The 12,854-nt window shown below is 38.9% G+C and overlaps 1 protein-coding gene across 3 annotated transcripts in view; it reads left to right on the top strand.

The window, feature by feature from the left end:
• Nucleotides 1–12,854, top strand: part of SATB1 (SATB homeobox 1) — a 99,457-nt gene that overhangs the window by 46,501 nt on the left and 40,102 nt on the right. For all 3 annotated transcript variants that reach the window (XM_060011531.1, XM_060011529.1, XM_060011528.1), the window contains exons 6-8: nt 1,489–1,600; nt 4,181–4,635; nt 12,602–12,814. In XM_060011531.1, coding sequence (XP_059867514.1) covers nt 1,489–1,600; nt 4,181–4,635; nt 12,602–12,814 — 780 coding nt within the window. The remainder of the gene's footprint in view (nt 1–1,488; nt 1,601–4,180; nt 4,636–12,601; nt 12,815–12,854) is intronic.

Below are 12,854 nucleotides of genomic sequence, written 5' to 3'. Positions count from 1 at the left end.
AGTGTCAAAAAAAAAAAAAAGATATCATAGTGCCTCTTAGGAAGGATAGCCATGTTTTACATCAATAATGTAACCCCAGCTTATCCTTCACTGGAAGTTCTTCAAAGATCCCCAAGGTTTACATATTACAGGAATGTGTGCATGCTACAGAATTAACACTGATGACGGATGTCAGGAGAATCAATGATAATCAGAAGAGCTCTACGTTAGAAGTAGCTTAAAGAAGGTAACGATGTAAAAATACTTTTGTCCCCAAACTGGCTTTTCTGCTTGTTCCCCGCCTTCTGTAAACCGTTTTCACCACAGACCACCTGAAGTCTGAAATGTAAGTTCTCATGTTTCTACACATAGGAGTGGAGGACAGATTGGCTCTGCAAAGTCTAATTATTCCTACGACTCAATGGGAAATTAATTTAGCCACTACTAGAGAATATGAGTGTTGTGGCTGGAAATAACCATGACCAAGCCACTGAAATGACCAGAACCAAAATTTCCTGGGAAGAAAATACTTTTCTTTGTTGAAAATGAGTTTAAAAAAATAAAGACAAAACTAGTAATACATCAAAATCATTGTCTTTCTTCATTGTTCTATGTTAAACTGTTGACTCCATTTTCCAAGCTTTTGTTATTAGAAGCAGGATGAAGACAAGTGACAAAATAGGGCGTTTTCTTTTTTGTGGTATCCTTGAGAGATGAGTCACCATGAAATGCATATTTTTAAAAATGATATGGTTAGTTTGAAATTCAAAACCCAAGCTTTACTATATATGAAGCTAGCAATAAGATTGCAGCATATGTTTTTCTTCTGTTAGAGGATCTTTGTGAATAGTTTTTCTCTTCTTAAATGTGGTCAGTCAGCCTTGCAACAGTGTTAATTTACCTCCAGGTGAAACCCAAATACTATGAGTGGAAAGTGCAAGGGGTGTTTCCCAAACTTCAGTGGGCACGCAAATGCCCGGGGATCTGATGAAAATGCAGGTGCTGCCTGACCAGGTCTGGAGTAGGGCCCAATATTCTGCATTTCTAATAAGCTTCCAGATGATGCTGATATTATGGTCCCTGGGCCATCCTGGGAGTTGCAAGGATGGAGAATTTAGTCACCAAACCACAAAGTGGCATTTATTTATGAATTACAATCAGAAAGCCATCTCCAAGTATTTGGATTTATTGGAATCGGTGGAAGTTTGAAGTTTGTCCGCCCAGGAACAGATGACATTGGTGGAGGTCCCATACATACTAGGGCAAAGTCTGTGGGTGTGATCATTTTATACCAGTCTCAGCGGACTGTTGCTTTCTACTTAAATAAAGCATTTGATGCTCTACTTACTGACTTTGAAGAAGTCATGGCTTTAGGCTACAGTGTGAAACAAAAATGTATTGGTACTCAGTTGATGAAAAAAAGTTACAGTTTCCACAATTGAAATCATGTCCGTGTTCTGTCTTGTGCCGCTGTGTATTACAACTGTTTCCATCCCCCTCTTCACGCAGAGTATGATTTCTTCCATTGTGAACAGCACTTACTATGCAAATGTCTCAGCAGCAAAATGTCAAGAATTTGGAAGGTGGTACAAACATTTCAAGAAGACAAAAGATATGATGGGTAAGCAGAAAACCGTTGCAGCGGTGGCTACATACCATTACGTGTCATTTGGGGGTTTATCCAAGTTGCATGTAAAGCCAGGTCTTGTGATTGCCCAATTAGAGATCAATTTAGAATGTTTCTTGGAGGGTGGGGAGTGGGTCTGAGTATAATGAGATAATTAAATTCAATAAATGTTTGTGTTTAAATCAGCCCAACTGACTTGGTTGTCAGACATGCAGGAGATGGAGGCGAGGCGGGGTGGGGGGGGGGAGCTGTCATTTTTTAACATCTCAGTGAAGACCTAACCAGGCCTTGAATAAGTAATATTGGCTGTGGGTTCTCCCAGAGATAAATCATGCTTTTATGTTTTTTTGAGTTTTCTTTGAGAGAAAGGGAAAGTGCCAATTTTTACACCCAATTTTTGAGGATATTCAATTGTATTTATAGTCTCCACAGTTGAGATCAAGTGATATTTACAGCTATAGTCTCCAGCCCCCCCAGATAGGCACTTTGGTGAGCATAGTGCTTTACCATCCGTAACCAAAGAACCATTGCATCATTTCTAGACTCTCACTGCCATGGCATCCTATCTTAACATGTAACTTTAGGTCAATATTTGTTACGCAGGAAATACATTAAAATTATCTGCAGTGTGAAATGACAGATAAAAGTTGTGTGTTGTACCCTACCTAGCATTTAGATGATGTCATTTCTCCCTGTTGAGTTTGCTAGTGTTCGTTAAAGCAAACACTGTGATTAAGGTTAATGTTTTAATTTCTATTAAGGTTTTCTTTCTTGTACCTACCAAATAAAATGTTTTAAAATAATATAGGAATGGGATGTTTGATATGCATAGCATTACGTTGTGTTTTAAGTCTATTTCTGTTTACTTCCGTTACATTCATTCAGTAACACAATAATAACTTCTCCTGAAGATTTTAAGAGGCAAGAGAACCTGAATTTTGAGCCTGTTTTAGCGTTTAATATTTGAAGCAAAACCATCCATCTACCAAAACAGATTCTTTGCCGTTTATAGCTTAGAGCTGTAATGAAGACAATGCATCATTTTTTGGAATAATTGCTTGAATTACTATTCCCTATGAATGGCCCACTTGGGCTGATATCACTGGTAGAAATGGAAGGTTTCTTCCCCAATGCTTAGTTATATTTTGCATATATCAGTGACTATAGCAGTATGATAAGTTCCTCTAAATATAAAACCTGAATATTTAATAAAAAGAGAAATGATGATTAAAATCAACCCAGAGTCCACACATGGGAAGCACGGTGTACTATTTATTTATTTATTGGCCGCACTGCACAGCTTGTGGGATCTTAGTTCCCCAACCAGGGATCAAACCCGGACCCCACAGCAGTGGAAGTGCGGAGTCTTAACCACTGGACCGCCGGGGAATTCCCATGGTGTACTATTTAGAAAGACTCACCTACTGACCGTCCTCAGCCTTTCAGGTCAAGAGCATCCAAGCAGTCTCTTCCCTGTAGCAGGAAAGCAGTTGACACACTATTCACTCTCAGCCAGTCCATGTGAGGGATGTAGCCAAGGGAGAAACGTTCGTCCTGTGTGGGTGGTAATAAATTGCAAGATGGTGACGGTATCACCATTGCATCAGAGTGACTCCCTACCCCTTCCTTGAAAGATTGTCATAGCATCTGGTGATGGTCACAGCTTCTTCAAGAAGCATTTGGGTCTTAGCAACACTGGGTATGCTGGCTTGCAATACATTAAGTCCTTTGCTTCATTCTAAGAAATATTTGCAGCTATACCCATCATCTAACATGATAGTTAGAATTCAGCAAAACAGGACGTGTAAGATACCCAGCCCAGTGTCCAGCATGCACTCAGTTATCATTACTGATCATTATGACCACTTTTATTATTTATTATATTGATTAGTTTTCTATATTAACAGCTAGGTTAAAATTGAACATAAGTAACATTTGTGTACTTTTTTTCATGCAAACTTTTTGCCTGGAGTAGTAACAGTTAATGTATATATTATGAGAAAATACTTGCATATTTCTTTTTTCTACAGTTGCATATGATCTTTTCCTAGCTCCACTCACTCTTTCTAGTTGCCGTTAAGGAAAGAGTGTTCTTCTAGAAGCTATTTGGTTTTTTTGGGGCCGCATGCAGCATGTGGCTTGCAGGATCTTAGGTCCCCAACCAGGGATCAAACCCAGATCCTCAGCAGTGAAAGCGCCAAGTCCTAACCACTGGACTGCCGGGGAATTCCCTAGAAGCTATTTTAAAATAAATGTTGCCTTATAAGAAGTAAGAGTGAATAATCGTTTGACCCCCAGACTAGTCACATAGACTTTGAAAATAATTGATTTCTGGCCTTAAATCTAAACCACATTATAAAACTAGAAAGCGTTATCCCCCTTTCAGAGTTTGTGCCATGGTGCAGAGGACAAAAGTAAAAGCACGGCCAGTTGCATTCCATCTTGAGATGTTCCTAGTTTCCTTGGACCTTGGGTGTGCCCTGTGCCTTCTGTCTGTATTAGGGAATGACCAGAGATCCTTATCAATGCAGATCATTGTTGGCTCAACGTGATTTTCCTTCTTGTCCACTTCAGTTGAAATGGATAGTCTCTCTGAACTATCCCAGCAAGGTGCCAACCACGTCAACTTTGGCCAGCAGCCGGTCCCAGGGAACACCGCGGAGCAACCCCCGTCCCCCGCGCAGCTCTCCCACGGCAGCCAGCCCTCTGTCCGGACCCCTCTTCCCAACCTGCACCCTGGGCTCGTGTCAACGCCCATCAGTCCTCAGTTGGTCAACCAGCAGCTGGTGATGGCTCAGCTGCTGAACCAGCAGTATGCAGTGAACAGACTTCTAGCCCAGCAGTCCTTAAACCAACAGTACTTGAACCACCCTCCCCCTGTTAGTAGATCTATGAATAAGCCTTTGGAGCAACAGGTTTCCACCAACACAGAGGTGTCTTCCGAAATCTACCAGTGGGTACGTGATGAACTGAAACGGGCAGGAATCTCCCAAGCAGTATTTGCACGTGTGGCTTTTAACAGAACTCAGGTCAGTTTTGTTTTATGTGTAAATGGTTCCTCTCTCTCTTTTTCTCTTCCTTCTTTAATCCCATCTACACTAATGTTTATGCTTTTACTTTGTACTAACATTTTTTTCCTTCTCTCCCTGTGGTCATATTGTCTGTACCTGGGGGTGCCTACATTTTATCATTTCTCTGCTTATCGTAAACCTCTTCTACCAAGAGAAAGCTGTGTACAAATCGATCCTGATTCAGGGGCCTTGAAAGAATAAATATTGAAAATATTTCAAACTGACATTACCTATGCTTTTATGTAATGGAATTATAGACTGTTGGTAGCAGATTGAGAAAGGTTTGAGGACTTGGTCAAGGCCATTTCATTGGTAGGGCTCCAGGCTTCTAGCCCACCATCCACCTTTCCTAGACCAGGGATCAGCAGACCTTTTCGGTAATAGGCCAGATAGTAAGTATTTTAGTCTTTGAGGGCCACGGCAGCCATAGACAGAAATGCATAAAACTATTTACAAAACAGGCCCTGGGGGTAAGCTTGGCCTTGGAGGCCTTAGCTTGAGACTTCTCATTGAGATTTGCATATACCCCTTGTGTTCTCACCTTTGTCCTCCTGGGCAAATTCCTGTGAAGATATTATCAGGAAGGAAGATGTTTAGCAGGATGTGGAGAAAGGGTGATATACAGGAGAAGACCTAAGATAAAGACATCTGAAAAGCCCTAAAAAAAATTGATTCCATTGGGCTTCCCTGGTGGGGCAGTGGTTGAGGGTCCGCCTGCCGATGCAGGGGACATGGGTTTGTTCCCCGGTGCGCATCCAGAGCCTGTGCTCCGCAACGGGAGAGGCCACAACAGTGAGAGGCCCACGTACCACAAAAAAAAAAAAAAAAAAAAAAATTGATTCCATTAAACACTGAATGAGAGGATTTTTTTTAAATGTCTTCTTTTTTGAAACTAGTATGATATATACATGGTGTTTATTACACACACACACACCCTCCCCAGAAAAACCCCAGAAGAACATGTAACTTTGATTAGAATGAGGACATTATGTCCTTTTAACTTTTCTTGTTTTGCCACTGTTCTTTCGTCAATTTTTTTTTTTTTTGGCCTGACTCATACTTTCCTTTCGTATTTATTTTGTTTATTACATGATTATAAGAATAAAATCCGGGGGCTTCCCTGGTGGCGCAGTGGTTGAGGGTACACCTGCCAATGCAGAGGACACGGGTTCATGTCCTGGTCCGGGAGGATCCCACATGCCGCGGAGCCATGGCCACTGGGCCTGCGCGTCCGGAGCCTGTGCTCCGCAACGGGAGAGGCCACAACAGTGAGAGGCCCGCGTACCGCAAAAAAAATTAAAATAAAAAATAAAATCCGGGTACAAAAATACCTAGTATTAATTCCTTGCTGGCAGTTTCCATACCTAGGAGAATCCCAGCTGTGACTTATGTTTGGCTTGCCTTCACTGGATTGAAACTTAGGACGCCTTACAAAGCCTTTAACTCAGTGTTTGTTTTCAGTTTCTTTAACTGTTTTTTGTACATCATCTGTCTGTGTTTAAAAGGGTGGTTGCAAAGTTATTTCTCAGGTTAAAATTGTATGGTTTTACCTAGTTTTATTAATATATCTTTACAACTTAAAAATGTGTTCATTATTAGGTGGTAAATTTAATATGACACCTCTATTCAGTTGGAGGGTCATTATTTTAAAAAAAATTTTAAAAATGAATAGATGAAAGGATCAAGTCAGCCTTCTAGCTACTCCTGTTTCTGGCAGCATCCTTTATTTTTGTAAATAGCAGTAACTACCAGTAGTTCTTAGTACTGGGCAAAAACCAGGCAGGTCTCTGCCTAAAAGTTGCTTGTTGAACTGAATTGAAAGCCCACAGAGACAGCACTGACATGGGCACAGATGACTCACAGATTCAGTGGAAAGCATTTTGGAAATTGAGCAAATTGTTATTTCTTAAAGGACCAAGGAAAGTGTGTTTTATGTAGTAAAGAGAGTCTAGCTGAAGGTGAAAAGGGTAAGGTCACCACCCATCAGTGTGTTTTTTCTTCTGTGGGGCTGTAATGTCCCAGGCATCATCACCCTGGAGAGTGACCATTTGTTCTCCTTGGGTTTTCATGTGGACGGATTCCACAGATATCAATAGGATTTGTTACTGGAAAAGAGAGTTCTCTATTTTATACCCTATCAATCTCTTCGAAAAGATGGTTATCTCTGTGGTTAACATTGAAAACAGTGACTTAATGTTTTCAAGGGAGAGAGGAGAATGAAACCCGGGTGCAGCTTGATATCCATCTCTTTATTAATAATAGGCAGTTGAGAAAGAGTCATTACCGAAAAATTGTCTGGAGCCCCGGATGACAGAGGGGTTTGGTTTTAAACCTGTATAGAGGTAATTGGGACTCCTCCGTCGAAGTGGATGATGGGCCATGTTTGAAGCTGTTAGATTTCAATGAGAGTCATTGTCTATGTATATTTAAGAGTTCACTTTTGGGGAATTCGCTTTGGAACACGCAAGCATGCGTGTCTTTTCGGTGGTCATACCAAAACACCACGCACACTCACGCGTACACACACAGCTGCATTTATTTTAATGATTATATATTCATATGAGTGTATGTAGTATGTTTATTTCAAACTGTATGCATTTCAATAAAAGCAGGTGCATCGTGAGAGTGTATGGTGTGAGTGTGGAGGATGAAAATACACATGCTAATGCATATGTATAGAGCAGGAGCTCTGCAGAGTTAAACCGCACAGACACGTTTGTGTGTACTTATTACAGTGTGCAATTCCGGCTCCAGGTTTTAAAAAAATTAATGAAAAATATGTACATACAAATGCAAAGTCCTCTGATGTGATCGGATAAAGACACTGGCATCCTATAAACAGTATGTTAAAACATTCACGTAATAGATGATGCTGTTGTGAGTTGAGAATATCGACAGCTCTGTAGAACTTTAAAATCCTGGGTCTCATCTTTCAACTCTTCATTGGAGAATTTTCTCATCAGCTTAATTGGGTCTCCTGAATTAAAACATACCCCTCTCTTTTAAGACATTCCTGTATCGCTATTTTTTAAAGTCGAAAACAAAAGAAAACAAAAAGATGAAAAAAAGTCTACCTTTTCTGAAAGCTTGTGATGAAATTTATATAATTCCTTGTTTTAAGGATGTTTCCCCCTTCTGAATTGATGGGCATATGTTCTTTAATTGCTACGGAAGGTACCAGCTTTTAGCATCTGTCATTCATTCAGTTATGCCTACTTGATGTCTTTTTAATGGAAACCCATGGCTAAAATTAATTGCCGAAGCTTCTAGATTTATACTTTTCCATTCACTTCTCTGTATTACTGCTACTTAAAGGTCGTGATAGAAGAAAATATATTCTTTAGTGCTCCCCCCGCTTTTTAAAATAAATCCCATAGTTTAACTCTGATCCCATTCTGTGGCTTTTCCCCTTTTTTCTCCCCCCTCCTCTTGTCTTTGGCACACTTTATTTTCCAGTAAAATAAAGAATGAAGATGGATTATTCAAAACTGATAACAGTAATGGACCATCATGTAATGTTTTATTGAATTTGAGTTCTGTAAATTATGTGGTGGAGAGAAATTTGCCTGCTTAAGTATAACAGAAATTGCTACTGTGTTCCTATAATTCTTCACAGTGTAATTTAAGAAAAGTCCACTCTCCATATCACTATTGAATAAAAGGTAAAAAGGTGCTATTACCCCGACGTGACAGCTCTTGTTTGGCCTCCCAACCGACAGAGATAAATGTGTCTGCTTATAACTTGCTTGGCCTGAGTCCAAGGTAGGAGGTGGAGTTCGAAAGTAGTCTTTCACCTGGACATGTGATTAAAAATTCACCAAACAAGAGGCAGGTAGCCTTGAAGAATCTTCTACATGTTTTATTTTTAGAGGGAGGTTTCATCAAATCATATTTTCCTTCTGAGGGCTTTGAAGTTCCACGAAGCTGATAAAAATCTATTTGAATCAGTGATTATGTTCAAAGAGGAGACAAACGGGAGGCCAGACAGGCTTTTTGTTCATACTGGCAGTCTCTTTCGCTTATCTGCTGTTTTAAAGAATTCATAATTAGCTTTTGGAAGTACTGATAATATTTATTGAAGGTTTTTCTTTCTTTTCCAATACTAATGAATTTTACTTGTAAACTCTTTCTGGAATGTAAAAAAGGTTTAGGTATTCATCAGCAAGTTCACTCTTTAATTGAAAACATTAGAAATCTCACCACCACTATGGAATGGCGATGCAGAATAATCTTACGTTTTCATGTATAGAGCACATATTGAACACTCTGAAGATGTGAAGTGCATGAAAAGCAGCTTCTCGTTTCCCATAAAATTGATATCCATGAGGTGCTGGTAACATACTACATAATATACAAAATCGCAAGTTCTTTTTGGAAACAAAAATGATTAATGATTTTGTTTAATTTCATTCAGCAAATTTATTGAGCACCTATGGGGCATAATATTGGTAAATATTTTAGTCCTGGTATTTCAGCGATAGCAAGTATGGTACATGATGACCTTGACATGTTATTTTTTAGCATGAAGAAAAGTTTTTGGTAAGAGGTCTCTCTTACTATCCACCATGGGGCATTACTACAAATGACCTTGACCTAACTTGGCAAGTCTTAACTGGATTTTCAGTCATGGGAAATGGGAAACAAGGGCCACATACATCTTGAATCCATAAATGTAGCTACTCAAATAACAACAACCCAAACAGGACCAAAACGTGCATTCCCATACCCGGATTCTAATGCCAGTCATTTCGCATCCAGAATTTTCTCAAGTGACATCATTCTCTTTAAAAAAGTAATTAACACATTCTAATCAAAACATTTTCTAATAATATTTTCAAGCATTTCCACCAGGGGGCACTCCCCTCATTGAAAGCCTGGGCCAAAAAAAAAAAAAAAAAAACCACACAAAAACCCGAAGGTTTGTAAAATACCTGAGACTGTCTACACTGTCTGCTTTCGAGCTCTGTGAATGTCCCAGGATTTGAAATATCAGTCTAGACCTTCAGCACATCCCAGGCAGAAAACCTGCACTCGCTCTAGTTAGAATAATTAAGTGGAAATAAAATGCTTTGCCCGGAAAACATTTCATATGCTCAAATGGGACGTCATGCTAACGTCAAAATATGAGTAGAGAAATTGCTAAATTCTCTCCCAGGTGACCTTCTATCTGTTACTTTAAGCCATACAGGAATGACTCAGTCTCATGTTAGCAAGACTTGATATCATTATGTATTTTTTCATGTGTTGGCTTTCTCACTGTAGTTCTCTGCTGTCTCGGGAAACATTTGTAATGGAAAGAGATGACATTTTGTTATCTGAGATCTCTGAATGTCTAATTTCAAATTTCCCAAATATAATAACATCTGTTTATAGGATCTCTTTTGACCTAAAGTGTTTTGTAAATAGTTGATTTACAATGTTATGTTAGCTTCAGGTGTACAGCACAGTAATTCAGTTTATATATTCTTATATATTTTTTTCAGATTCTTTTCCCTTATAGGTTATTACAAAATATTGAGTATAGTTCCCTGTGCTATACAGTAGGTCCTTGTTGATTATTTTATGTATGTTGATAGTAGTGTGTATGTGTTAATCCCACACTCCTGTTGTATCCTTCCTCCCTTCCTCTTTGGTAACCGTAAGTTTGTTTTCTGTGTCTGTGTGTCTGTTTCTGTTTTGTAAATAAGTTCATTTGTATCATTTTTCTTAGATTCCGAATATGAGTGATACATGATACTTGTCTTTCTCTGTCAGACTTACTTCACTTAGTATGATAATCTCTAGGTCCATCCATGTTGCTGCAAAAAAATTTTTTTTAATTACTGAACAATTAGTGCAGATAAACGTCTTACAAAGTGCCACATAACTTTCCACTGAAGGCTCACCTTGAGTACATTATTAATTACCATTAGAATTTTCCCGTGGGGAACATATCTTGTTAAGTTTCTGTCACCCATTTGGAATTTTTTCCTTCTATGGTCTGAATACACATAATCCATTTAGTAAATATTTATCAAACACTTACGTGGCAGGCATTGTGCTGGGATGACAAAAAAAGAATATTAGACTATTGTACTCAAGGATTTATAATGTATTTATGTGTACTGTATGTTTCTCTTTCTGTAGAGTTAAGATATATTGCTTTGTGAAATATATCTTTTAATATCTTTAAAGATTTTTTATCCCCATTTGGTAGGGAAGAGTTTAGAGCAAGGGCTGTTTTTTTTTACACCTATTTTCAAACATTGTTTCTGAGACCTGTATTTCTTGGTTTCAACGTGACACATCAAAAACACAGTCAATCTAATTAGTTGGCCTTGCGCAAATTAAATAGCTGGATGATTGACTGCCTGTTTGACTGAATTTTAGTTAAATTGACTGGATGTTTTGCTCATGTATAAACACAGTTGCAACATTACTTGTCAGTATTATAAATGAAAGGACAAGTACCCTTCATTCTTCAGTCACATTTCTTAGGGTGAAACTGGCTTCCCTTGCATAGACCAAATGAGAAACTAAAATGTACTCTTAAGCCCCCGAGCCTATTGGAGGATCTTTTTTAATAGCAGCCTATATAGATCGTTTTTGAAGTGGACACTGCTTTTATATTGTCTGTACCCAACTGTTATCTTGGGGCAATATGCTACATTTTCCTTGAAGAATTGGGAACAAAGCCAGGTTTGCGCTTCTAGGAAACCATGAAAAAACCCCAGTGTTATAACGTTGGGGCTTGGTTGTTTTGACATGACACTTTACCTCCCTTTCCCAAATGTACCCTGTTGCCATTTCTGCAGGGTTATTAGAAAGTGAAATTTGCAAATGATATAGAGATCTCCACAACATTTTATTCTGAGCCATATTGTGATAAACTGAAATGTAGAAAGCAAACACGTCTTGGCATTCCAGGCATTTTTTCATGCAGGAGGTTGAAGAGGTAAGGCCTGCTCAGTCCTTATCAAATGGGCAGAAAATGTTTCTAATCCTTGTATTTCATATAAGCCCTTAAACAAAATTGTGGAGAAACACCCATTTTTAAAATGCATTCTTCCAAAAATTAAAGAGGTAGTTAACAATTCTCTGTTATTTGGGGAGGAATACCATAAAGAAGTTTACTAATGGGTTGTGAATTTCTTCTAGCACTATTAAAAATGTTTATTCCTCAAGAAATTTGATTTTTACAGAATTTGATAGTATTCTTTTTCTTGGCATGCTACGATGGAATTTTGCAGTGTGGAAAAGGGGTTATGTATTTCAAATTTAAAGGATGGTTTCTGAAGTTCAAATTTTCAGCCTGTTACTCAGAGGTATATTGTATAGCAAGCAGTATAGTTTCCTTAAGCGGTAAATAGAATCACTTGTCATTGACTCCAATAATTTGAAAACCAAGGAATAATGTAAAATATTGCCTGCAAAAACATAGCATAAATCTTAGATGATGCTTTAGTGATATTCTTTTTCCTAGTATGTTACAATTCATTTTCGAGTATTTTCTTTGTAAATCCTACTTCTCTCGAAATGGCTTTGTATCTTTACATATTGGGCTGTTGGCATTCCACTGCCTTTGTCTTGGCAGCTTGAGAACTATACAGTTCAGTGCTGTCGTATTATGAGCATTTCATTTATTCTTAACTTGCCTCAATCCTGTCTCTGTGAAAGATTTCATGGCAAGTTAAGCTACTCAAAAGAAGGAGACCAATTAGGCAGTTGCAGTTTATGTTATATGTAAAGCAGACGCTTAATAAAATTAAGAATACAATTGAGGCTCTCTTCTCTACCACTTCAATTGTAACTAATATATTCCTATGTGGAATTAATGCTTCTGACTGTTCATTTTCTGAACAGAGTGGAGAAGAAAAGGAAAGGTTCACCGCGGGCTGGGCAGAGCATGGGGGCAAGCTCACCCTGTGCCTTTCATTCCCTGCAGGGCTTGCTTTCAGAAATCCTACGAAAGGAAGAGGACCCCAAGACTGCATCCCAGTCTTTGCTGGTAAACCTTCGGGCTATGCAGAATTTCTTGCAGTTACCGGAAGCTGAGAGAGATCGAATTTACCAGGATGAAAGGGAAAGGAGCTTGAATGCAGCCTCAGCGATGGGTCCTGCCCCCCTGATAAGCACACCGCCCAGCCGCCCTCCCCAGGTGAACTCTCTTTTTCCTCCTCACCTTTCTGCTTTTTGTT

Source organism: Delphinus delphis, chromosome 4, assembly GCF_949987515.2.
Source record: "Delphinus delphis chromosome 4, mDelDel1.2, whole genome shotgun sequence".
In the NCBI taxonomy this organism is placed as follows: Eukaryota; Metazoa; Chordata; class Mammalia; order Artiodactyla; family Delphinidae; genus Delphinus; species Delphinus delphis.
This window is presented reverse-complemented; position numbering and strand designations above follow the sequence as displayed.